This window comes from Hippocampus guttulatus, chromosome 16 (assembly GCF_054856545.1).
Source record: "Hippocampus guttulatus isolate MCC_2025c chromosome 16, RoL_Hgut_1.0, whole genome shotgun sequence".
Taxonomy (NCBI): domain Eukaryota; kingdom Metazoa; phylum Chordata; class Actinopteri; order Syngnathiformes; family Syngnathidae; genus Hippocampus; species Hippocampus guttulatus.
The window spans coordinates 1,037,719-1,065,180 of record NC_141276.1 but is presented as its reverse complement, the minus strand read 5'-3'; the positions used below and the strand labels follow the sequence as shown (position 1 = coordinate 1,065,180).

At 48.0% G+C, this 27,462-nt stretch overlaps 2 protein-coding genes across 10 annotated transcripts in view; one reads left to right on the top strand and one right to left on the bottom strand.

Annotated features, from left to right (window-relative positions):
* Positions 1-24,901, bottom strand: part of caskin1 (CASK interacting protein 1) — a 39,602-nt gene extending 14,701 nt beyond the window's left edge. For 2 of the 7 annotated variants that reach the window (XM_086133894.1, XM_086133895.1), the window contains exons 1-13: positions 24,117-24,901; positions 10,416-10,467; positions 8,976-9,073; positions 8,726-8,871; positions 8,196-8,291; positions 7,916-8,046; positions 7,401-7,509; positions 6,492-6,600; positions 5,904-5,998; positions 4,877-4,994; positions 3,362-3,607; positions 1,154-1,258; positions 424-542 (exon numbers count right to left, since the gene is read on the bottom strand). In XM_086133894.1, the coding sequence (XP_085990020.1) occupies positions 424-542; positions 1,154-1,258; positions 3,362-3,607; positions 4,877-4,994; positions 5,904-5,998; positions 6,492-6,600; positions 7,401-7,509; positions 7,916-8,046; positions 8,196-8,291; positions 8,726-8,871; positions 8,976-9,073; positions 10,416-10,467; positions 24,117-24,210 (1,518 nt within the window). In that variant the 5' untranslated portion in view covers positions 24,211-24,901. The remainder of the gene's footprint in view (positions 1-423; positions 543-1,153; positions 1,259-3,361; positions 3,608-4,876; positions 4,995-5,903; positions 5,999-6,491; positions 6,601-7,400; positions 7,510-7,915; positions 8,047-8,195; positions 8,292-8,725; positions 8,872-8,975; positions 9,074-10,415; positions 10,468-24,116) is intronic. The other 5 variants (XM_086133898.1, XM_086133899.1, XM_086133896.1 and 2 more) reach the window with 4 other exon arrangements.
* Positions 24,902-26,857: 1,956 nt separating this feature from the next.
* Positions 26,858-27,462, top strand: part of LOC147192304 (phosphoribosyl pyrophosphate synthase-associated protein 2) — a 23,090-nt gene continuing 22,485 nt past the window's right edge. The window contains exon 1 of one of the 3 annotated variants that reach the window (XR_015103286.1): positions 26,858-27,045. The gene's annotated coding sequence lies outside the window, so the exon portion shown is untranslated. The remainder of the gene's footprint in view (positions 27,046-27,462) is intronic. The other 2 variants (XM_086133957.1, XM_086133959.1) reach the window with 2 other exon arrangements.

Below are 27,462 nucleotides of genomic sequence, written 5' to 3'. Positions count from 1 at the left end.
GCCCCCAAAATGTGGCCTGCGCTTGTGCCCGAGTTCATGTGGCAGTTGCGCCTGCAGAAAGATGTTCCCAGTCTTTGTTCTTTGTCCGTCCAGGACCGTATTCCACAATTGCATTTGTAATTGACTCATTTGTGTCAATCTGAAGTGAGTATGCACCACTTTGCATCCCCAGCTGTGAATGAAGCCATCACAGCAGAAGCCCGGAGCATCGTTAGCGTTCATTTGGACTCACTCTTCGTATAGCAATCTTTTTTTCTTTTTTAATGAAAAATGTAACATTTAAAAGCGTTCACCAGCAAAGAATTGAAGTCGGAGTGTTCCGTTGAGGGTTTTAGGCTGCCCATATATATATATACACTTTTTTTTTTTTTTACACACCTTGTCTACACAGACGGCATAAAGAGGTGAAAATGTGCATCCTACCTTCACCCCTTCGGCCTGTGCATGGAGGATGTGCGCGGCGCTTCCAGCACTCTGACCGCTTCCTGATGACCTCACGCTGGTCACGCTGCCAGAACTCCCTAAACTGCTGCGGTCTCCACCTGCAACGCGCCCACAGACACAACAGACAAACACACACAGGGACGGAGAGGCATTCATATGCATGCACCCAGCCAAAACGACGTTTATTGCACGCAAATGCGTGGATGCAACACCAAAAACGGATGCATTGGCGCGCATGCACGCATTGAGCCGATATCCAAGACAAAGTGATAAATGGCGACTCTCCTTTGAAATGCACTAGGCGGCATGAGATGGGATGGACCGGACGGGGACAGCGGAGTGAAAAAGACACACTTCTCATGGTACGCACAGCGCACGCGCACACGCTACACCGCGCTCTTTCGCTCCTGGTTTTCTGCCTTCCTCGGCCTCCATACGCACACACACAAGCCACAGACCAATGCGTACGGCTGCCGTCCGCAGACATCAAGGTCGGCGAGTTCGGCTAAGCTTGAGATGAAAGGACAGCGGAACACGATTTCCGGCAGGTCAAAGAGTATCTGATGACCTTTCGAGAGCCGCATCATTTTTTTTTTTTTTACACGGAGGCTTCCCTTTGGAATCGTTTTGAATGAACACCAGATACTGTTTGATGCCTGGTTTAGGGGTTGGAAGAATCGGAGGGCTCAGCGCAGCGCAGCTCAGTTACCTGCCACGGGCTTGCGCAGTACCCAGATATCTTCATTGGAGCCTCCGTGGGGCCCACGGGAGGTGGTGGGGGAACCGTGAGGACTTGCCTCTGAACCGCGGCAACCTTCAACACAGGACACTAGCGTTAGCTGCTAGCTGGGCTCAAATTAGCCTGGAGGCCGTTGGCTGGATTTGCCGGCTGTTTCCCAGAGACTCGGGTGTCATGTTGGCAAACGTTTCGAGCGATGAGCTTTACGAGTTGTTTTAGTTGTCACTTTGTCTTTTACGACCCCACGTGGAACAATATTCGCCATCATGTGCGGCGTTTTTGCCCACGTAGCAAATACATCCTCGCGGCTCTATTAAGGGCTTCACTGAAACCTGAAAAAACAAAAAAATCGTGAAGACTTATTGAAGGTTTATTGAAGCTTTTAAATTGGTCCTTAGTAGCGGTTTTGGATTTGGTTAGTGACAATGTCAGGACCAGAACATAAAAACGGGGAATGGCAGGATACTTTCTGGTGGTTTTCCTAGGATAAGAGTTAATTAAAAAAAAAAAAGCTTTTGGTGTTGGACCGTCGAACGTAAATACTTTTTTAAGTATCAAGGCAGCATATTCGGTAGCACAAACCAGAGTCAGACTGAACGGCGCGCGCCTTACCATAAGGCCAATTGGCAAGGAAAGGGAATGAAACAACATCTGTTACACTGGGATGCCATTATTATGAATTACGTATTTTTCATTGATAAAGAAAATGAGCAGTCATGCAATAAGTGCATTTCAGTTGCTGCATTTAATACTAACCGTTTTTCTTTTTTTGGGGGGGACTATTGCAAACGTACTTGTTAGTTCATATTTGACGACGACAACAACAACAAAAAAAAACATTAATATACTCTGCCTACGAATGAAATTAAAACCGATCCTTATCACGGTCGTTTTTTTTTTTAAACTGTTGAGTCAGCAACTTAAGTTTCTGTGCTTTGTTCCGATCTAAATATTTTGAGAAATAGACTCTCTCACACACACACACACACACACACACACACATACACACTCTCAGTACAGGCTCACACAGAAAAAAAATACAGAATATAGATATATGAAAACATGTATAAAACCATTGTCGATAAGAAAATCCATACCGTGATTTTCTGTGTATATACACACGTGCCGTCATGTACATACACACCCATATATAATGCAGCCATCGATTTGTGATTATATATGTGGGCCTTTTCAAAATGAGGCTCCTGTAAGTGCATTTGGAGAGCGTCATAAACCATTCCAAATAGCTTATGAATGGTTTCAATGCGTCACCGACAGCGCTCCAGAGATACAAACAAGTTGCACGAGTTCCTTTTTCTTTTGTTCCTCGCCCTCATGAATTCACACAGCTCCTTCTTGTAGCCATTTTGCATCCCTCCAAGTGATGTCCATCGAAAGACCTCGATGATGAATTGATTCGAGTCGTGCAGGACAATTGAGAAGGCGATTGACTGCTTCCTGCGAATGTTCTTAGTCTGACGCTACGTTTGTGTGCCCCGCAGCGGAAAAATCCTTTGGCTCAGTCAACGACTTACTCACAATACCTTTCTCCACACAGGAAGACAGAATCAACTCTGCACCTCTGCACTCTGATGCCGACGTGCTAGCTAGTCGACCAAAGTGCCACCGTGAGAAACATCATTTAAGAATTCGATGATACTAAACGTTAAATAATGATTCAAATCAAGATGAGCCGGAGGATGGAAAATGACGACTCGTCACTTCGATTGATTTACCGACTCGCCAGGACAGGGGGCGTGCCTTGCTCTTGACCCGCATGCGTGGACAGAAACATGTTGACAATAGATGGCTTCGAGGACGACAATTTAATTTGTTGATGAAGATGATGATGATGATGATGACAATCATGGATTTTGTAATTGGCTACCCAAAGCCCGGGGAATTTGAGTCTGGTCAAATAATGATGCGGGTTTCAATCATGGGAAATGACAACAGCATCAACAAAAAGCAAAGCAAAAGTCCGTATGAAGAACATACAAAGAATGATCAACAACGGAAAACTTGAAAGGATGCCTTCTTCGAAAATGGCCACGTGAGAATCTTTCGGCGCCAATTCGCTTTTTGAGCACGTCATTGCGTGAGAGAGGTGGAAAGCATCCCTTGAAGTTTGAATAATAATAATAATAATAATAATAATAGTGAAAAGGGGGCGTGTACCTGGGGCAGTGGGTGTGTCTCCCTGTGGGGTTGTCACGGGCGACCTGTTATAGCCAAAGGAAGTGAAAAGTGGAAGCAGTGGCTGATGGGAATGTGGTGGAGGAGGAGGCGGTGGAGGCAGGATATGGATCTGATGGAACGTGGTGTCGTTGCCGTTGACTACCACGTTGGCGGGGGCAACCGTCGCCGGGGCAACCAGCGGTATCTTTTGAAACTGTTGAGTGCAAATGACTGTGCTGGCCAAACCTAGATACACCCACCGTGACGACACGCACACACACAACAGCGAACCACCGCCACAAAACAAACGACAAAAAGGAGACATAAGAAACATAAGAAAAGGGAGGAAAAAAAAGGACAAATTATAAACAAAGAAGGCTAACGTTACGACTAAAAACAATGAGGAAGGAGTTCATGGAGCCACGTGATACTTGAGAGAAAAGGGGACAAACAAACGCCGACACCGATCTCGAGACGCCACGCTGAAAACGAGAAGCAAAAGCCACCTTTTAACCCCGCCGATCGGAAAGGAACGAAGCGCAACTGACGATGTCGAGTTCCCGAGTGCGATGGTGTCAAAGGCGGGAAGGATGCTGAGGAGGGGAGAGCGCCGCGGACAGAATGTGACCCAACCGATATGGAGACCGGCACACATCCGTATTGACTGCAACACGTGGACACGCAACTCGACCAAAAAAACGGAACAACCACGTTGACGGAATAACACCAATACGCATTTAGAAAGCGACACCAGCTCGTGTCAAGTGCCGTGAAATGATGCGATGGATCCGTGTTCATCTCACCTGGCCAACATACCTGTGATGTCATTGAAAAGGAACGCCGGCCCATTTCAATTGCACCGGCATTAGCGGATGCTTGATCGGGACTTTGTTTTGATCCGCATTTGCAAGCGACACAATTCTTCTGGCCCGACGCCGCGACGGAGTACGGAATCGCCGAATTGTGCCGCCGCGGAGCGAAAAAATGTTGCCTTGCGTCGGGCCCAAGGAACAGTTTTGCCATCGGAAGCTTTCATTTTGCTTCGAAGAAGGCTGCCAGTGAACCATGTAATGATTTTTGAGCCCATTGATATTCCAATCTAAACAGTATCGATTTGAATACTTCTGGTTCGGTCCTCGTGTTGGCTATTTTTGTCGAGCTTCTTTCAACTTGTAATTATTGAGCGTGTCAAGTGTCAGCCGTGAGGGCCGAATCAAAAGAGTACGCGGTAGTTTTGGTTACTCAGCGGGTACTTGAATCGGGAAGCATTCAAGAGGGATCGATTCCCTCTGTAAAATGGAACCGGCGGTGCGAGCTGGAGGCTGAGCGCGTGGGAGACGATATTCGCCACAATGTGAGAGAAAAGATGTTCAGTCTTCATTTCTTTGCGTGCGCGTGCTAATTCTGCTTTGAAAAGAAAGCTCCTCTCTTCGGCCTCCTCTTTCCCGATTTCATTCAGACGGCCGCTTTTGGTCAAGTTCATTTCAACCGGCGACGGGCGCGGACGGCCGTTACCTGTTCGTTTGCTGATGACTTCCACCATGGTGGAGGGGAAGTAGCCCACCCTATCGTTTCCGGTTCGGTTGTCATGGATACAGCCTTTCCAGCGTCCATCGGGGTGCTGCTCCAACACCTGCCAGACAACAACGTTGACATGCAAGCATATCGAAAGCGCTTGCGTCTTGAATCGATTTTCCCAACAGATACGCGCAGACGTCCTGCCTGACGTGCGTGTGGCCGGTGGCCGATTGGCCTCGCGTGACAACGAGGCTTTTTCGAGGCAGCCTATCTCATGTCGTCAGCATTTTCGGAGGGCTTCGGAATTTCAAGACAGCGTCGTTCAAATGCGAACGGTCGAATGAGAGCTTTTAAAAGCCGATGCCTTCCTTCAGACCCTCGGCGAAGAAAAACAGGCGCCGCTTGGCTTCTCGGGGTCCTAAATATTCACGAATGGTGCCGCAGACTAAATGTAGGCGGTCAATTCGTTTCTCTCAGCGTGCGTAGTCAATGACAAATGCTGAATTTGCTTCTTCCGAGCGTATTCGTCGACCCCCCAAACGTTCTCCATAAAAGTGCTCTCTCAGTGACATATTGGAAGCATCTCAAGACAATCAGCGGGATTTGAAATGTTGAACTCAAGCCCTGCGTGCTCTTGGTTGAATGGATTCAATTAAAGGATTAAAATGTTTCTCTCCTCAGCGGAGCCAATACAAGCGCTCACGGACAACAACAACTTGCTGTCCATTAATTCTAATCACATCTTTTGATTGCTTGAATGAACGCGCCAACATTAATTTGCCCCCGGGCCAAAGTATTTCATACAGTTCTTTCCAAGTGCACTTTTTTTTTTTTTTTTTACAAGGATAACATTTGTGAACACACTTCCACATGCGGCGTATTCGCAGTTTGCGCATCCACGTGCCAATTATAAGAAACGTGTGAGGCTTTGTCTTTTCAATTTCGAATGTTTCAGGCTAAAGATTCCATCGACCTCCGAAAGCGCTACGAATTGCTCGCCAAAGGATGTGACTTTGCGTTGTACCGTGATGACGTCTCCCGCTTTGATGTTGAGGCTGGTTAAGTCGTAATTGTTGCAGTAGTCTTTCAAAGCCCGAACCTGAAGAGCCGCGGACGCATCTGGAACACAAAAACATTCTTTTTTTTTTTTTTTTTTGACTCGTCTAAAAAAAATATATCTACTGTATACACAGACTGGTTTTGGAATGCGGTCCAGGCTCATGAAAGCGAGGGGATGGATTTCATTACCATGACGACCACGGTTGGGTCCGTAAGACTGAATGAGTCAAGCCGATGGCTTCTAATTGCGGAAGTGGCGCTCAAAGTGTGTGTGGGGGGCGGGGGGGGGGGGAGTGAATGCCCATTAAGACAATGAAATGCATTTTCACTTGCGGAATCAGCGCTTGGTCGCCAAACCACTGAATTGCACTCGTCAGTTACTGTCCTGCTTTGTGTAAGTGTCATTTTGCCACCTCAATCGTGTCCATGGAGCAATCAGGTCGTGTTTGTGCCGGTTATTTGGACTTTCATTTTTTCATCTGGGAAAAACCGGCAGACAAAATGAAAATCCCGAGAAGCTAAGACTTAAGAGAACTATCCATCCGTCCCGTACCCCGGAGTAGTTGCTTGATTTCTTTGCTGGCTTGGGTTGCGGTGAACTGATACACGATGTCCAGCGCAGTCTGGCTGTAGGTGTTTCGCACCGTGGCATTGATACCACTCTGCAGACAGAAAAAAAAAAAGACAAAACAATTGTGACTGGGTCAGACACGTGATCCATTTTACTGCATCGCTCGCAGTCAATTGCATTTCCATGGCGGGAAAAACAGAAGCGGTTGTTTCAAAACCACGAAGTGAAGCGCCCCCTCATCGTTAAAATCCTCAGGCGGTGGGTTTTAACTATTGATGACTTAACGAGCGAGTCAAAGGCCAAAGAGCAGTCGCACTTTCACATAACAGCAAGTCAGTTGAATCAATACGATGACAGCCTCAAGATGGATCATCATGAACATCTCACCTACGGGGCTGTGAATGGAAAATGTTCCTTTTCAGGCACCTCTCTTCCATAAGCCGCTTGGCATTTTCATGTCACTAGCATAAATACCCCATTAGCATAATCTCTCCGCCGAAGCTCGCGCTCTGCATCCGAGCACGTTTACTGGGCCTCAGTTTTAGCACAACCCCTTTCATCAGCGGGCCGCACGCCCCAAAGCGCCCTCGCGACCGCGGCATCTCAACTCAACGTATGTCTCGAGCCCATCCAAAAAATAATAATAAACGCAGCTGTACGCGGGGTAAAAATAATTCCTACAACAGTAAATCAATAACGGCGACAGTAGAAATCACAAAAATGGTCAAATTAAAAATGAAGTTTCATGCCGAGTCAAAAGCGAAAGAAGAAAAAAAAAATCCAACAGCCCCAATAATTGGACACCCTGCAGCCCCAATTCACCGGAGACCTTGACGCCGACAAGCGCTCCAGCTCGGAACCCAGCAACCGGTGAAACAAAGTCCCACTTACTTCCAGCAGGAGTCGGACGGCCTCGGTCTTGCCGCAGAGGGCCGCCTCATGCAGGGCAGTGCCCGCTTTGGTCTGTCGGTTGATGTCGATTCCCGACTGGATCAACAGTCTGCCCGTGGAGTGGAGACCGAGCCGGTGGGAGGGGGGGGGGGGGGGGGCACGGGAAAAGATGCGTATATGAGGATTAGAGAGGATGACGAGAACCCGAGAGGCAACGCGGATACGCCGCGCAGGGCGAGCTTCGTGTGAATAGCACACTTGAAAACACCACAAAAAGGCAGCCTCTCACTTATCGTCTCCTCCCCTTTCATATTTTCGTAGGCTCGTTCCTCTTACAAATTAAGGAAGGGCCAGATTGTTGCACTAACCTGCTCAACATTTTGTCATTCTAAGCAGTTGTTTCCAAACCTCCCATGCAGAGTCATACAGACATTGAAAATGCAAAGCGCTGTTGTGAAAGCGCTACGTAGGATTCTTTATTTGTTTGTGTGCGTGTATTTAGGAAGGTGTTGTACCTAATTATGTCAATGTGTCCATTCTTGGCAGCCAAATGTAGAGGAGACGTGCCGTTGGGATCCGTGGTATCTCCTTTCTTGGGTTCCAGCAGAGCGGCGCACATGTTACTCGACAGCAATAATTGGACAACCTGCATAGCCGCGCGCGCGCGCGCACACACACACACATGTAACAAACATGCATAAATACCCACAGGGGGAAAAGCAACAAGTTTGCTCATTATTTCTGATTAGATTTCCATTTTGTGAGTCGTGATTAAAAAGCCAAGTTCCATCATACCCCAACTCTGCCGAACTCACAGGCGAGGTCCAGAGGTGTTTTGCCCGCGTTATCCACAATGCAGGGGTTGGACTGGTGCTGCAGCAGCATTTCAGACTGGAAACAATCCATATTTACAGGACATGAAAAGTGCACAAATCAAGCGGGATAAAGACCCGGTTGGATGAGTTTTGGGCGAACTCCATACTTTAATCCTGTAATTCATCTGCATGTAGCGCAGCACTTGCAACCACTTGTCTTGGGAAGCCAAAATTCGCAAAAGACCTCTCATCGTGATGTTGTAAGGTATGCGTACATTTTCCATTTTTCCTGGCTGACAGTTTGGGCTGTCACTTCAGCCAAAATTGTCTCGAGCCCTGCTTTGAGAATGATGTGACAACCAGCACCGGTGCTATTACACACGCTAGATCGAGAAATGACACCCTGCCCATGTTGCGGTGTCCATATCAATGTGGGTCAAGGTCGTAGACTTCAAACCTAACCTTATTGAGACCGCCAACCTTAAGGAGCACTCTTGACCTGTCACTCACCACGTCGTAATGGCCGTGCTGCGCCGACAAGTGGAGCGGGATCTGCCCTTCATCTGATTGGACATTGACCGACGAACCGGATTTTAGGAGCATCTTCATAGGCTCCGCCTTCCCCTGCCAGGCTGCGTAGTGCAGCGGCCGCATGCCTGCGCACGCAGCGCAAAAACGCAGGCAAGTGTGGTCACGGCAGCGAAAAGATGTTTTGGTTGCATTTGCGTACTCGCACATGTCCGAATGCTTTTCCTCTTACCTTTCTGGTCTCTGATGTCAACAGCTGCCTGTGACTCCAGCAACAGTGTAATAAGTTCCATGTTCCCGCTGAGGGCCGCATGATGCAGAGGGGAAAATCTACAGAGGACACACGGACGCGTGACACAAACTCATCAGTGTCAAACGTCTTACGGCGTGATTCATAGATCCTTTTTTTTTTTTCCCCAGTCATTTTCTCTTCCACCCTTCTGCACCCTATTGACCCCCCCCCCCCTGCCCCCTTAAAAAAAATTGGGGTCTCAAGGACCTAAGACTAAAATTCAAGTATAACAAAACCACTAAAAACTTTTTCTGCCCGGAAATGGAAGAAAAATAAAGTGCTGAGGGTTATTTTTACATGGATAATAGCAATAACAACAAGGTTAAGCAGGGATACATTAACACAAGGCTGAACAACACACACACTGTGTGTGTGTGGGTGTGTGTGTGTGTGTGTGTGTGTGTGTGTGTGTGTGTGTGTGTGTGTGTGTGTGTGTGTGCGTTTATTTGTTTGTACCTCCTTTTAGTATCAGTGGTTTCACGTCTGGGGGGAAGGGGAAGGAAGCTCTTCCCTTTGCCAAGTAGTAAAACGCCCGGTGCAATATTTATAGCCCTCTCGGTTTCTCTATCTCCATCTCCTTCTCTGGTACGCTGGCCTCCCGTGAATCTTGGGCCTAAAGCGCTTTGCCGCCACGGTTCCTCAGTCTTTGATGGCTCTTTCCAGTAAGCCTGCTACTGTTAGTTATCAAACGATGTCACAATATTCCAACATGATCGTCGTTGGATTCCATGACCGGTCGACCGTTCTTCTGTCATTCGAGCTTCGATATTTTACAGCTTATTTCAACGGCCTTGCTTATCTGTCAACTAAGACGAACGACACAATGACACTCCTTCGGAGGCTCCTCCCTCGTGAACCGAGTAAACCGCGGCGAATTTGGACAGGCGGGTGAATTCGGATGAGGTGATGTCATGCGGGCGAAAATGCGGCCAAATTCGCAGGCCCCGGCCCCGGCCTGCGAATTTGGACACGGCCACTGTTCCCGTTGACAAAACAGAGTGCATCATGGGAATTTTATCCCAGCCATTTACACGCTACTTTATATGGGTGTTTTGCGAATGCCAGAGATAACCCAAGCGAGCACGGGAAGAACCTGCAAACGTCACGCAGAAGCAAAGTTTCTAACCCGGGACCTCCTCACTTGGTGGCAGACAAAATGCTTCCGAGTCACTCGGGAAGCTGCTCCTATAAAGCGCTCGAAGAAGAGTAACAATGCGGGGTTGCCCATTGTGCCTTTCTCGGTGTCTGTCATGATTGATACATTTAATAAAGTTGAAGTGGACCCAAAGGTTACTTACATCCTTGAGTTGTTTTCAAATTATATCAAGCTTTTGGGCAAATGAAGGGGGGGGGGGGGGGGGGGGGAATGACGGAACTCACCCATCCGTGTCCTGGAAGTTGACGTTGACTTTCTTTGCAGACCCAAGTAACTCTGGAAAACAAGCGCAAAATCCGTTACTCTTCGCAGCAGCCGACGCAGACGAATTGTTGGCGGATATCTTCGCCGATGTCCATTTCCGCTTCCCCGAGGCCAAGGCGGAGTCAGAAGATGTTTTTTTTTTTTTCATGAGCTATGAATCATCGGTTACTGCGCTTTCCTACGGCGCGAGCAAAGATCCTTCAACTGTGTGTGAGGCGCCACCAAGGCAAACGCAAACCAAACAAGCGGTCTAGCTGTTGAAGAACAGATGCAACATCGAGTGCAAGTACGCGACATGCCGCACATGCAAAGCAGCCGAGCTGAAAACAACAACAACAACAAAAACAATCTACTACTTTGTCATGTTTTTCCCCCGGCTAAGCGGCACTGGTGATGATCTCCGAAGTGACCTATTTTTTTTTTTTTTTTTGCTACAAATGCTCTTAGGTCAAATAAATGTGACCTTACTTATAAAATGATCCTGAACTTAGGGAGCAGATGGTGTTGCATTATGAATGTTCATGAATGCACATATCCCTTTTATCTTGTGGATTCGACTAAATTTGCTCTGTCTCTCACACACACACACACACACACACACACACACACACACACACACACACACACACACACACACACACACACACACACACACACACACACACAGCAAAAGCACTTCAAAGCAGTGTCAGTATCCATTGTTTGAGTGCAGTCTGTTGAATAGTCATCTGCTGATGTGGATTGATTTTTTAGGGATCACTGGCCCGGCAGGGTGGCCATCGGGAATTTGGGGGAAATGCAGTGAAGCCTCGCTATCACACGGTTCACCTTTTCATTTATTGAGGTTATCGTGCCCCCCCCCCCCCGGCCTGCCCCCGAGCCGATGTTATATTTCCAATACATCCACATCCATGGCGCTTTCACAAGAGCCGCAGCTGTAACAAAGCGCTTTTCACTTGTCCCTCCTTCCATTCTTTCCAAGTTTGTGCTCTCGTCCTCTCGCTCTCTCTTCCCCCCTGGCAGCGAGAATGGAAAATAGTGCGCGGCTCTCCGGAAAGCTGAGAGCAGACCTGTCGCGTTGGCCCCGATCGGTCCGTCCCCAGATTCCTCTCCTCTGACAATGCATTCATCTCGCCGCCGCTTTTATTTTCTACATTTTTCAGGGTTTGCAACGTCGGAAATTGATATCCTTTATTCCCCCCCCCCCCCCCCGTTCTTTTTATCTGACACGGTTGTTGCTGCCATCGCAATACCTGGATGGAAGCATAGTGGAAGATTCAATGATGTTATTTGTCGCTGCCCAGCGTGAAAATAAGGCGAGGTGCCAAATTGTTTTGGAATAGACTTTGTCTGTAGCTGAGGAGAGTTATGCAAAAACGACTCATTTTGATGAGGTGGCTTTTTCATTTTTTTTCAAACCTTGACATTGTTGAGTTGGGCTTGATATTTACGCTGTATGTTTGGTGACAAGATGTTGGCCCTTGGCTGTAAACAGGACAGAAATCCTCGCCTCCGCCTGCGTGTGTGTTCTGATGTATTTGTCGGCCAATTCAAGACAAGAAGAAGCGACGACGTCCGTCATTCGGCACCTCATTGTTATCAGAGCGCCGAGCGTTGAGCAGCCCATATCTTTCACGCTCATTCGACTTCGCGGTCACTGAGAGGGCCGCTCAAAGACGGTGGGAGGGCCGGATGTGGCCCCCGGGCCGTACCTTGACTAGGTTTTTCATTGTTATTCGTAGCAGAGGTAGGGAAAAAAATGTGAACTAGCAAAGTATAAGCATGATCAAAGCGTATCATACACACGGAAAAGTTGTTTCCAGTCCATTTGTGAGACTCGGGTGGATTTCTCTCCTTGCACGCTAGCTACTGTGCGGAGGGTATTTGTTTTTCCATGCGCTCCCCCCCTCCCATTTCTGCCCTCATAAAAGGACCTGACTGCCCCACATGACTCATGTCATCAAATAAGGGCAGAGGCTGCGTACGAGACATCATATAAGGACAGACAGCGCACTCTGGCAATTTCATCCTGTTCCAAGCCTGATACACGCAAATTAACGATACAACGTTCTGTTTCATGAAGACAGTGCCCCCCCCCACCCCCGCGAAAAGTACATATTCATATCCAGAGTCAACATCCCAACACACTAGTTGTTTGTGAACATGTTTTTTAGATATTATGTCATTCTGCTTCACGTGCAAAATTTGCCACGGCAAATCCAGATTTCATGACGTTGCAGCCGAACTCTATTCGCAGCTCCACATGCTCGCACGGACGCGCGTGTGCGTCCGCACACGCGCGCAACTGCAGAGCCCAGGCTTGTTGCTAGGCAACAAGCATCCTCTTTATCAGCCTACACATGCCAGTGTGCTTGTGCTCAAATCGCAAAGATTCACAATCATGCACACACACACACACACACAGTTTCTCCCCTGCTCGTTGCATCCTTGCACACTTCCTCTTGTCCTCAACATCCTTTCATGTTTCGCTTTTCTTGGCTTCCTTTTTATCCATGCATAAACGGTCCCAAACTTACAATTCGGAATCAGCATCTAAATCTTACCCCTTGACCACTTTCCATAAAACTTTGTGTCCACAGAAAAAGTCCGTCACGGGCCACGCCAAGAGTGTTGCACCCCTGACGGGAGCTGAGAGGGTTGTTGCCTTGCTCAAGGGTACCACCAATGAAAGTCCTCGGAATGCTTCTCTATTTGTCGTCCCGATTCATGGGGTAGAAATGAAAATAATTTCTCAAGATGTGAGCATGAGTGGGATTAGAAATGCAGACGGGACAGGATGGCCCCTCTGATTAGTTTGGAAAACGGATAACCGCATTTGCTCAGCTGCAGAGTAGACGCACGCACGCGCGCGCACAAACACACACGCAGGCCCTCCCATGAATGTGACTTCAGAAACAGGTAAACAGGAAGTCGTCTGATTAAATTAGAGAGCCGAGACGGGAGCGTCTGATGGGCGAAGGGGGAGAGCAGAGGCGGGAGGGGGGCCAGGAAGAACTCGTGCCAACTAACTGTAATAGACAACAGAAGTGCTCTCGAACGATATGATGCGTTCGGCACCAATATGCAGTTGGTGCACTCGGGCCGCTTGACATCCGGATGTTGTCATCGTCCTCCATTAGTGTCATTTCGCCCTTTTCACATCATGAAGCAACAAAACGATGCATGAAAAAAGACTGCTGTGGCTTTTAACGTATTCGTGTTCGTTTGTCTTTCTGTTTCACAACATTTACAGGTATCACACTTCATTTTAGTTTTAATTACACTGTATTGCACCTGCTGCTGCTACAAATATATGGTAGGACCCAACACTGCCAACCGCCTCTAGCCCCCCCAAATTTTAAGTTGAAAAAAAAAAATGAATAAAATATTTGTTTTCATATCATTGCCTGTAAGACCATGCGCTGTGAGTATTTCCGCCGCAAGAGTTAACGGTGCACGAGCAGTCTATAGTTACCTAGCAACAGCTTTCTCACCCGCTGCCAAGGTTATCTTGCTTGTGGCTAACATTTGTCAACGCAACAATACACACGCACACACATAGACGTCGGGTCTGAAACGGGTCCTCGAGTAATTGTAATTAGGCAACAAAAGAAGAAACATCCACCGTCTCTCTTTATTCGACGTGAATAATACAAAACTCCGATTTTTAAAAATGCCAACTTAAATATGTGACACCCTTCCTCATCTTGACTGCCTGTGCAGTTCAGTAGCACCCAGAATGCCTCGAGTGTGGTGCCCTGAGAAAGAAGAGCAAGGGGTCAAATGGGGCCTTTGGGTGAGCCCTGAGATAAGGCACAAATTCTTCCGCAAAGCGCACATGAGAAAGACAGTACTTGTACTACTTGTACCGTGATACAAAGACAAGTGAAAACCTGCGTTCCTACCCTAACCGACATTCAGGTGATTGAAAGAACGAGATCCTGGATGCAAGTGGCCCAGGGATGGCCGCTGGAAGAAGCGGCTTGGGAGCGGGAAGTCTGGGCTTCTCTGCTCACGCTGCTGCCCCCCGCCCCCCCCGCAGATTAAAAATGGAAAAACGGATGACTCCATACGGATTCGCTTTTCAGATGCGTCAACTGGCGTTCCCGTGTGGTATAAAATGGCAACTGTCGTAGAAAGTGAACTCGCGCCAAAAGGTTACCACGCAAACAAAGCACTGACGTCACGTGATCGGATCCGAGTCGATTCGATTTTTAATTCGCCACGCACATTCATAAGAGGGTCCGGATCGCCGCCCATTCGTGCGCAGCGCAAGTGCTGATGGAAATGGCAGAGCCCTGCGATTAGAAACGCTCGGCTACGCAGGCCTCGACGGTCCGACAGATGCCGAGATTACAATGTGGGCTTTGCGAGATGAGCGACCACCGTATTTACTGTTCCGTGAATATCTCCAAACATGCCCGACAAAATCCACCGGTGGCGAGTACAGCTAAGCTGATGTGTATTGCCTCGAGAGGAGCTCATTAAAGTCAGATTAAGCTCGGTGGTGCCGTGCAGATTGCGCCAATGTCAGGGCTAAACACGGTGAGATGAGAGTCCGGAAATCTCCTGAAAGCATCCGTCATGAGAAGGAAAAATGAAGATGGAAGCCTTGTATTATTACAACTTTTAAAATAAACACAAGATTGTATTGTATAAATAGCGTTTTTTCAATCAAATTTCTGAAAGCGGAACTGTTTCTAGAGGATCAACAATGTTATCGTCTTCCTAAATCATCCAGAGAGCACAAAGTGCAAAAAACAGTTTGTGCCTCAATTATTTTTATTCACGACAACATTTTGAAGACCGCTTGTGTTGTTCTTTGGATCATTTATTTATACCTTCAAATATAGCGAAAAGTTCGAAGGTACACCCTCTCTTCAACTAACCTTATGGCCTATGTCAAATGTCATTTGTAGTATTTTTTGTCACGTCGCAGGCCGCTGGAAAATGGATGGCGGGCCGCAAATGGCCCTTGGGCCACAGTATGGACACCACCCGATTGAGCTATTCCCTGTTCATCTTCACAAAGGATTGCACATTTGTAGTGCCGACTGTTATGCTGAATGTGACAGTAGACTTAGTGCAGATCTCAGGAGAACCTTATTCTTACTGCTGAACAATTACATCATCTGTCACGCACGCACGCACACACACACATACGCCTGCGCATACACGCCCGCGCGCAGATTGTTAGGCCACGGTTTTAAGCAATTTTTACGAGCACGTGCTGAGACAGGGGGGCATATTGCCGCCTTGTTATTTGCATTTGTCATCCAAAATTCACATCCGATATAATGCGAGTACAACATGGCATCCACCTGGAGGATATTTGAGTCACAGGGTGTTATTAAGGCTTCCTCTCGCTGGCTCTCCAACGTGCAGTAGGGGCAGAGAGAAAACCGAGAGAGCATGGTGGGAAAAACAAAGAAAACAAAGATTGTTTTTGGCGTCGTCTTACGTCATGCTCAATTTCATTTCATTTAATGAGAAAAATTGAGCACGACATTGAGACCAAGCTACAAGTCAGAGCAAACTCAGGAGAGTGGAATGCCCTTGAAAAATCCACCTCAACGGCTGCACAAAAACAAAAGGTGTTCACGAAAATTCACTCCACAAATGTGTTTTGCTTTTTTGTGGGATTTATTATTATTTTTTGCGGTGGTAATTACATTAAACGGAGGCTATTGTTACGTGAGAAAGCAGTTCACATGTCTCCACTCTGCCCGTTTAGGACAAGATGTCAAGAAGTCAACAAGAATAAGAAAAGAATAACGGAATGTACCTTTGGAAATACTGCTGCAACATGATGAAATAAGAAATCCATTCCTACATTTGGGATTGTGTTTCTCAAGATGTGACAGGAAGCCCCGGCAGTCCACCCGGCGACTGGATTGCTTCAGTCTCGTCACGTGTTTCGATTTTCCGTGACTTGTGCAGCATTTATTTGTTGACTTCATTCTTTGTCAGGGCCTCGTCAGCCTTTGGGTCGGTTTCAGTTTGAGACAATTTTTGGACTTACAGAGTCCTAATCATCTCCAGCTCGATAGAACTGCAGTGGAAGTTTTTGAGCAAAAATGAGCACTCGTGTGGATGCCTGTTGGGAATGGTTTTTAGTCTCTAAATGTGCCATGCGACCAGCTCAGAGTGTAGTCTGTCTTCCGCCCCAAGTCATATACACATCCACTTATCTGTTTTCTAATCCGCTTCTCCTCACGGGGGTCGCTGGGGATGCCGGAGCCTATCGCAGCTGTCTTCGGGCAGTAGGCGGGGGACACCCTCAACGTACACCCAGCCAATCGCTGGGCAAACATAGACAGACAACCCATTCGCTCCTACAATCACACTGAGGGACAATTTTGAGTGTTCCATTAACCTGCCATGCATATTTTTGTAAAGTGGGAAGAAACGGGAGGGAGTACCTGGAAAAAAACGTTTTTTTTTTTTTTTTAATCTAGCCTTTTGGGCCGTGTCAAATGTTATTTTTGATATGTGCCGCGGGCCACTGAAAAATGAATGCTGGGACCCAAATGGCCCCCCGCCCCGTAGTTTGGACATCCCTGCTGTAGAACATGAATCGAATTGCTCCTTAAAAAAAGTGAGCCGCTTGTCACTGAACAGCAACAATATGTCTCTGCTGATAAGCATATCAACAAAGTTAATTGCCCATCATAACAATAGCAATGCGAACTAGCCTCCAGACCAAAATGTCACGAGAAATTAGCGTTTTCACAGATCAGAAGGTACAAGTGCTGTGTGTGTGTGTGTGTGTGTGTGTGTGTGTGTGTGTGTGTGTGTGTGTGTGTGTGTGTGTGTGTGTGTGTGTGTGCGTGTGCGTCTGCGAGTGAAGAAACGGACAAAGAGGTTGGAGAGAGCCACTCGAAGAGAAGAAAATAAAAGCGAGTTTACTGGCCGGCAGGGATGAAATAAGAGCATGATGGAAGAAGCAGGGAAATGAAAGTAAGGATGGGCAAGAAAGGCAAAGTAAAGAAGCAGGGAGATGGAAGAAGCAGTAACGGAGGAAAGAAGAGTGGCTTGAAAAGAGAAGAGAAAGAAAGAAAGATGGAGAGACAGATGAAGCTCGGAAACGATGAACCCTGCAGCGGAGGGCGCTCGGCGGTTCTGTCAGCTGGGGAGAATCCCGATGAGTCATGCCCGGGGACGGTGTGGCCCACTGGAGAAAAAGATTCCTGACGGTCGCAGGCATCAAAAGGCCTTCTGGAGCTTCTCATAATCTGTTTGGAGTCATCGGGGAGACAAAGGCCCTACAGACAGCTCGAGAGCGAGTGCAGGGGTGCCCAAGCTTTTTTGACTCAAGATCTACTTTCCAAGCAAACAACTTCCCGCGTACGCACGCACGCCACGATGAACAACGGCCATAACGGCCCCGAACGTGAACGAAACAGAAAAAGCAAGTCAAAACAGGAGTTTGTGAGCCGGCGAAAAGGAAATCACTGCCTAGCTTAGTCGAGACGTGACTTTTTTTTCTCCCTCATTTCCACCTACACCCCTCACGACCGACTTGGGCACTCCTAATGTGGAAAACTCCCGCGAGCGGAAGAGCATGCAAATGTCTTAAAGGAAGACATAGTTCGCTAAGATCGAACCCCAGAAGCTCTCAACTGTGATGCAGACGTTCAGAAACGTTCCATCACGCCGTCCATTCAATTTGGAATCTTTCTTAGTGACGGTTTTAAACTCTGAACCAACGGGGGAGCGAGTTTGACAAACAGACAGAAATGCTGAGACTTGTCGAATGAACCACCTCATTGTATTCTCAAGTTAGATTCTCATCACCGTTCGCCGAAGCGTAAATGTGAATTACAGTTGTGCCGAAACACGTTCTCGTGACAAGTTGAGGAATAGTTTAGGAAGTGAGCTTTCACTGGGCTGAACTTGCTTTAAAATAACACTGGGAAGTCCTTGAAGCCGAGCGCTGGACTTTCTTTTGGCTCACTCTGGCTTGTCAACCTGCTTCATGCTCCTTTGTATGTTGCCTAGTCACACGCCCTCAGCAGTGGAAAGCTTTGGGCTGTTACTCTGAACAAGCGTTCGTGTGTGTGTGTGTGTGTGTGGTTGAGTTACATTGAGAACAACAGCCTGAGTGTGCTTGTCTCGCTAACTACCGGGCTACCATGTCTGGACAGTCATTCGGCTCTGCGATGTGACGTTTGACGGGTTTCTGCGTATAGCAGATCGCCTTCGTTTTGCTATCCCAAGGTCAAACTAAAATACGAAGGCACGTAACAGCTTTGTGTTCCCAAATGACTGCGTTCCAGCAGATGTACAACAAGAAGAAACACCAATCAACACGCTTCGATGCTAAAAGGGGAGAGACTACGATGAACGAGCTGAGCGCAAAAGCAGCAGAGAGCGAGAGGAAAGGTAAGAGTTTGGCATCAACTCATAAACGCGCACGCAGCAGCACGCACAAACACCCCCCGAGCCCCAAAACGCATGCTCCACATGTGTCGCGCAGCTGTACACAACTAGCACATCAGCCGGAACATCAACAATGATGCTCATTGGCTCGGTGAAGCCGGCGCTTCGGCGCCATTGGGCAAGCGGCTTCAAAGAAAGCGACGAGCGCAAAGTAACACGCACCTACCGCTGCCATCAAAGGAGATGCTAACTGAAAGCGGCTGTTAGCGCATACGCGACATACTGCACCCACTTGCAACGAGCCAAGGCGCCGTTACCTTGCGAAATGTCAGCTCGAAGGAGCAATCCGCAAAGAAAAGATTGACACAGTCGCGTACGCAAGCACACAGACGTGACCTGATGGATATTTTTCAGTGGTCGTGATCAGTCTCCGGGGACCGTTTGTTATTTGACTCTTTTGCCGCTTATAAATACTATTTGCTCTATTCCTTTTGTTTGATTTGTTTTTATTTTTCTCTAACCTGAGCCCCATTTGATTTTTTTTTACTCGATAGATAACGTCATCTAGCCTGTCATCGCTAGTTGAAACAGCCGCTGTGGTGTTTGTAGACTACACACCGTCATGTATTCATTTTGCAAATGAGGCTTGTGCGAGTGCCCGTTTCATTTCACAAAGTGCAGCTCGGGGTTTGCTGCTTTTTAAGTAATCTAGCACTTAACAAGCTTAATCCTCGTCACAGTACGCCCCATTACGACTTTACAGGAGCAAAGTCTGTACGGTGACCGGTGAAACCTGTTTCTGTGCAAGTTAAAGCTTCTCCAGTTTATTTAAGCTGAGCATAGCTTGTGCTAAAATGCGCCATTTCTCAACACAAGTATCCTTCCTTTTTTTCTAATACGTTCTCACGTCAATTGCCAATGGGAAGATGGGACCTCAAGACATTCACTGAAGAGCACCTCTTTTCATTTTGGACCCTTGCACTAGAATATACAGAACCAGACCCAAACTAAGCCCTGTCCCCCAACTGTCGCACTTTTCAAAGGGCGTAGACGTTGGCAGCCACACAGAATGGGCCACATTTTCAATTTAACAGGCCACTCTCTCACCTGGCAACAGCATTTCGACTGTCCCCGGGTAATAGTACATTTATTTCCGAACGGGTTTCGCTTGGAACGTTTCTAAAAGGTTCTCATGTACTGTACAGGATACGCTTGTACAGGCTCTGTTGGCTTTAGTTTAGGAGGCTCAAGAAAGTTAAATTATGCATACAGCACCTCTACGAGTTGCTCAAACATACATTTCAGGTGAAAAGGCAAAATACGGTTCATTCAAATATAAATATCAGAGGGCCTGGAAAATTCCTACACGGTGACTCGAGGACCCGGGGGGACTTCGCCATCTAGCGCACACCTACATACAGAGATTATATAAAAAGTCAAACATGATATGGCTCATCTGCCTGTCGTTTCCTTTTTTTACCCGTCTCATCCACCTGTGATTCATTTGCCAAGTCAACAGAGGATTTTGTTGGCATTTTAAGGCGTCTACGTGCATGCGACTGTGGAGTGTGACAACCTGTTCACTTAATGCAATGCCTGCTTGAGCTCCATTGTTCAAAAGAGTAACGTGGATTCTCAAAAACCTCTCCAGCAGTTCTAAAAAAGGGGGAACAGCGTGTGCGTGTGCGTGTACAATATGTGAGGGCCTGTGCGAAATTTGACGAGCTCGTCCGAAACGTGTCGCGTTTTATTTCCTTTCCTTTTTCCAATTTCCTCACCTCTCCCGTGCTTTCCTTCTCCTTGAACTTGCCGGTGACCCATTAAACGACGATGTTATTTTTGGTACAGCGCATTGTGCGGAATGAGTAAGTGTTGGTGAAAGAGACGGAGAAGCTCGCACGGTGTGCACAGCAGTCGGGTAATGGCACGACAGAGAGGTGGCCAGGATGCCGTTTAGCGATGCCATCTGTTACATCGGCTCCACTCCCCCCCCCCTTTCATCCATTTCACGTTTTCCTTGCCACTCATCCCATCAGTCGGTGAAAACAACTATCGAGATGCTGACATTTGTATCTCACGCTTTAATTTTTAAAAAAAATCTTTCTTTTGTGTGGCTGCTCTTGTCATTTCTTATTTCCATCAAAGCAAATGTATATATGTATTAAAAAAAAAACCTCCCCCTTTCTCCCCATCTGTTGTGTAATTCAATCAGAGAGGCAGTCAGCAGCAGTAGGAGTGACTGATGATGTTTTGGAGCGAAATGCAGGGAAATCAGATAGGCACAACCATAACTTATCAACAAAAAAAGACTCTCACAGCTTTTCCACACACACTCAAGCGCACCAAAAACTCAATAAATAAAAAACACATTCGCTTTTATTGGACAGTCTTTAGCTTTGATTTGACCGTTTGCATTTGCTAGCGAGTGATCGAAGGCTTACCATTGTGCCGTCATGACAATGCCGGAAGTGAACAGCGACAATAAGCATATCGCAGAGATTTTCAATGAGCTTTGAATTTGAACTCTGTGGTGGGAAGCGTATCGCTTCTAATGCTCCTGAACCGCTCTTGAGGCCCTTTCAAACCGCACTCGGCACAGTGCGGCGCGCCGTCGAGCAACCCGGTCACTGTGTGTGAGCTGCTTCTGAGAAGGCACAGCAACCTCCATTAAATGTACTCGGTTGGTTGAAAATGGTCGAAATGAGCGATTTCGGCTACAAATAAAATATAGCACAGGCACACATACACTTGTATCACATCTCCTCCTCCTCATTATGACCAACTTTACGTCCAAAGCGGTGGGAAATTGCACCGGGCTACTTCCTGTTCGGTAGCATAGCAACCGGAACCAAATATGGCCAAGCTTATGCCGGTCCACGCCGTCCGTCCCTGCACCATTCTGCCTCCTACCAGCGCTCTGATGAAGCCCGCCACGATCACCTTGAAAGAAGGCTCTGCTATCTGGGAAGGGAAAAAGAGCTACTCGTTCCTTTGTCTATTTATTTTGCATCACAGTTACGGTTATACATTCATTTAACGAGAGCCTCATCAGCAATTCATCTCAAAGAACGCCCCATTGTCAGCAACTGAATTTATTGTAGAATTTAAGATCAATGAGTCTTCTGTCTTCTAGTGAGGCATATAGGAAGAAGAAATGTTGGTCTCTGAGTTATTGCCCTGACTTTCCTCTTTCTAGCACTCATCAACGTGTTTTGCGGAGGAAGTAACATTTTGCTGCTATGACCACGAAAGGACAACTAGACACGGGCGTCCGCAAAGCTGCAATACTATCCGATTTTTCTCCCCGAGGCGTCTCGGAAGCCGCCAGAGCGCGGCTAACACGGCAGAGACTCCGGCTGACAGCATGTGAATCCTTCCACTCTGCCTCTCCGCTCCTTTGTGAATGTGCAGTGGTGTGGACGCAATCATCTGCTCCCCTCCTCTGCCGGCCTCGCATATCAACACACAAAGCTGGGCGAGAGAAAGGCAGGCTATCAAAGGGGTTCCGTGTGCATTCGCGTCACTCGGTCTGCACCGCCTCGCCGAGGGAAACCGCCGAAGGGTTGAATCGTCATCGTTTCGTCATCGTTCGTGTCCCCTTGAGACGCACGTTAACGCAAAGAAAGCGCCATGAAGAAAAGCTTGAGCCGCCACCCCGGATGCAAAGCCGTTCAAAGTCAACAAACGGCGACGCATACGCGCGGCCGCGGGCGCATGTGGTGCGGAGGGCGGGCTGAGTGGCGGCAAACTGATGATGGCTCCCCCAGACGGTGCCAGCCGCGCGTGTGTGCGGACGGCATGTCTGGCCTGAGTAGGAGCGAATGACTTGCGGCAGATTCGAGCCTTTACGTTACCACATGCGGGTACCTCTCGGCGCCACGCGCCCGCTTATCGCCACCGTCAACCGCGCTCAACGCGCAAGTGCAGCTGCCCTGTGAGCGTCGTGTTTAACGCTTGATGACAAACTGGAACTGTGCTAACGTCGCGCGGGCATCAACCTTTGTCATTACTACCTAACTTGAGTTTGCCCAGTTTGTTTTTTGCCAGTTGACCTTTGCACTCAGAGAGCCTCAAGATGGGCAGTGACCTCAGCAACACCATCCAACCCGGACGTGAACAGTTTGCAGAAAACGCCATCGAGAGCCGCTTCATCCTTTAGAGTAGTCGAGGAGTGAGGTTCTCTTCTGGCTACACGGTTCTCTGCGAACGTGCATCTATTATGCAAGAGCCCAATTAGCCCGACTAATGAAAACATCTTGCGTTTGTTAAAATGAGTGACTCAGAGAGATTCTTCGAGAATAACAGTTTTCTTCACGTCACATGCAGACATGTCCAAGAAAGAAAAAAGGAGGACTTATCCCATTGTAGCATTTCACAAAAATGTCGAGCTCCAATGAATATCGCCCCCCCCACCTCCCCATGTCACAGCATAGCAGTCCTATTCAATAAATTGTTCGATCGTCTACCAATCTCACTGCATCATTACAACTCGGTCCATCAGTCATCAAGCTGTTGATCTTTTTTGTGTGCGCGTGTAACAGAGTCCCGCTACTTTACCATCGATATCGAATAATCCACATCAACTTTAATTGAATGAAGGCAAAAAAATTCACAGTGGAAAAAGTACCACCAAAATGAAAATGTGACCCCCCCACCCCCTAAGAAAATGGACGTACAGTTAATGAGGTACCTTCTGCCATCTAGTGGAAGAGCATTTATTTGTTCCGCCTGTCATTACACGTCACTGGCATAGAGAGATGGACAACGAAGCTCTTACAATCGAATATATATTTACATCATATCAGATAGTGTTCGGAGTAAATCAGTAATTTTCAGACCAATAAAGAAATGGGATCATTTCCAAGAGTACAGCTGATTGATGACGGCTCACCGCGCACTCGCCGATCTCTCTCATGCAAGACTGTGTTGCCCACACATTGGAGTGGGACGTGGAATGTTGCTGGACGCTTAAGTGCTCTCGCTGAAAATAATCAAGGTGGAGCAGAGTACCACCGGAAGCAAAGAGTGTGTCTCCTTGCGCATCTCCATCCCTTGATACACAAGCAACCTATACAGCCGAAAGCCCGAAGCTGTCATTTGCAAGACCGGGGTCAAACCAATCCCACCCACCCCAATTCTGCTGCATGCTCACCGTGTGATGCGCACACCTCGTAGAAACACCTGCAATCCGGTGCGACTCTCCAGATTTCCCCAGCCTCGAAATGAGACGCTTGCGCGTGAGGTTCGAGTGGCGAGTGAATGAGAAGGCAATTCCTTACTTGCTTTCCCTGGCCGGGGCCTTTGCAGCAGCTTCTGCACGGTGAGCAGGTCCTCGGTCTTGACCGCCTGCAGCAGCTCCTGGTCCTTCCCCATCTTCCGCTTTGAGGCGTACTACTCCCACGACATGTTCCAACGGAGGGGCGCTTCAGGCCGGGCTTCCGCACGCGGGGAGCGCGCCACGACGAACCTCGACTCCCGCCTCCTCCTCCCCCCTTTCTTGGTCCCCGGCTAGACCGGAGCCCCGGAGCTCTGGCGTACGATGGGCATGAGACGGAGCAGAATATGAAGGGGAGAGGGAGGGGCGCGCCGGGATGGAGGGATGCTTTCGTACTCGCGGCACCCCCCAACCCCACCCGTCCTTCGCTAGGTGCAGCGCCGAGAGATGCGCTCGTCTCCGGTCGGGGGGTTGCTGGGCCGCTCTGGACGGGCCACAGCTCCCTCGCGCCGCGACGGGGAGGGAGGCGGAAGAAGATTCCCCGTCTGCCCAAACAGCGGCGGCCTTCGTCGAGGACAAATTTACCGCATCACGTCGACGCGCGGAAAGTGCGACGAAGCATGTCCGTGTCAAGCGGCTCTCTCGTGCTCTGCGTGGCGTCTGCCGGGGCCGCGGCAGCCATCGTTCCGCCTGCGCTCTCGCTTCGGATTTGGGAACGCTTGCCCCGCGTGGGGGCACGAGCAGAGAAAGAGAGAGAGACTGTGCGTGCGCGTGCGTGTGTGTGTGCGTATGGGGAGGGGCGGCAGAGGGTGGGGGTCGCACCTTACAGCTGCGCCAGCTCGAGGCGCTAATGAGCTCGTGAGGCGCGCTGCGACGAGGGGGCGGAGCCTATTTTCGACCCCGTTTGTTACGTTCAGGCTTCTCTTGTTGTTCGCAAGCGCCAGCGACGGACCAGGTGGATGCCGACCACGCGAGGTCGCAGCTGCCGTTTCCAGCATCGGAATCACCACAAGATGTGTCCTATTTATTTGATTTAAGACCAGAGATGGCGCTGCGTTTACACTTGGGGATTTAACTTACTTTGGACTTTTCTTGAATATATATGTGTACTGCACTTTCACTCCATTATCGAGCTGCGTTCTGGTCGATACTTTTATTTCTCGTCTATTTATTAATTTATTGCTTCCGCAATCGATTTTGGGGGGCGTGCCCGTCCGACTTCCGGCTCGGGCACTGTTCGCCAATCAAATAGAATTGTCTTAGTATTCATGAGACTCTTGACTATCTTTGACCTACAAATCGGCATTTTCCAGGGAGTGAGACACTTTTGAAGGAAACGTGACTTTTTGCGTCAAGCACACTGACCTGGAAACCGATCGGTGCTATAATTCAAAGGCCACCCCATGAAAGAAGACCCTAATGAAGACACACTAGAAAACACACACACGGTAGACATTGGAAAGAACATTGGAATCTGCTTGAGGTGTGCCTCATCACACAGTACTAAAAAATAATATGCTGTTCATACGGTATCTGCTAATTGTCATACAAACCTGCACTTAGCCAAGATTTAAATGCGAAGCTTCTCTATGTGCAGTGCAAACCACCCACCATTTTCAACTGGCATGCCCCTTTCTGTGTGTGTGTGTGTGTGTGTTCAAACAGTGGGCAGTAAGCAGTGCATGGATACTGTTCTCTGCCTCCCCCGCATCTAGCGAGTTATGTAAGAAAAAAAAAGTAGCAATTGGAACATTTGGAAATACATTAGCTATATGTTTGTCATCCATGAAGCTTCATCCGTTACTTTTAGTGAATATCCATTTTAACAAATGGTGGCTTGACTGAATGATTGTGAATGAGTAATGACTTAATGCACCCAATACCGACAGAATATAAAGACGTAGATTTGCGAATAGTATTATAAGGCTAAATCTTCTTGGCCCGCTTCCCTCCATCGTACGGAAAATAAGAATGCTGCTAACTTTGGAACCAATGCTGATTTGTTCGATTGTCACTTTTTGGGGGGAAAATGGCAAAATATTGTGAAAACGTTGCTCAGCTGGCAACACTTCGGACACAAGTTGTAAGCTCCTGCTCGCAACCTCGTTCGTACTAGCATCCACACATGTGCACCTAATGTGCTGCATGATGTGTCATGATTTGGTTTGGGACCAAAGGGTGGCACTGTGGGGCTCCCCCTGCAGCTGCACACCTTTTGGTCATTGGGTAATTAGTGCTTTAAAAGGACTCCCAGCCCGACCACTCATTGTCGTCTCATTGTTGCTGTTTGCTGCTGTCATGTTTGTTCTGGTCATGTTTTTTGTTCCTGTTAGTTTTTTTTTTTTTTTTTGCCACAGCCATGGTTTTGGTTAGTTACTTTGGAGTCTTTTTGTTTTCATGACTTTGTTTGTTCTGGATTTATTTTCTGTTTTAATACAATCTGCTCCTCCCTCGTGCCTGCTTTTTCGGGTCCCCCACCACCTCGCAGCCGCGACTTGATGTAATAGCTCTGTCACGGCAAACGATGATCTTTTTCGACGCGTGTCATGCATGTTTTTCTCCGATATTAAAATTTCAAACAAGGGAAAATGTCAGAAAGGAGGTACTGTATTCATTGAAGCACACTGCCCTCAAGTGTCCATTCCTGAAGCACACACCTTTTGACTCGAAAAACCGAAGGCGTTTGAAGTGATTTATAACTCTACCACAAACCGCAAAACATTTCCCGCGGTCATAGTTATGCTTGCATCTAATACCGTCTCCAAAATAAACGGCGGCGTGGCATGCCGCCTGCAATTTATTGTTTACGAGCGTACCTGAATGCGTCTTCAGCACTTGCCTTTTCCATAGTGATTGGTCGAACTTGTCGGTCCTCTCAAACTAATCGCCACAAGCAGATGGACTAAAGAGCGACCGGTTGAAAGGGGCTGGGGGGCACTTGAACAATCGAACCCTGCTGGTCGCAAGAGACTGTAACCGAAGCCGACGAACTGGTAAGAAGTTGAATTGCGCTTTGTTTCGTGTTCACCGTTATTACTACCGTGACCTGGTCACGACAAATGCAAATCGATGGCGCATTCAAGACCTTTGACGGCTTCATTATCTCCGGCGCGTGTTTGGCGTTAGCCGACTTTGTCGCTTCACCGCTAGCCTTGGCATCATTTGACTTTGGTCTTTAAAACAAAATTGACCGACATAGATTAATCTTCTCAGCGGTGTTACATAAGGACGAAAACGTTGAATGTAAACGGTAAAACGCGGTTGCTATGCAGCTAGCTTAGCGCCACCGAGGAGCTAATGGCGCGCCTCTGAAAATGAATTAAGATGACTAACGTATTTGCACGAGACGAGCACAAGACGTTGCCAGATCCGCGAGGCAACTCGTTAGCATCACGGCTTCTTTGTTTTTC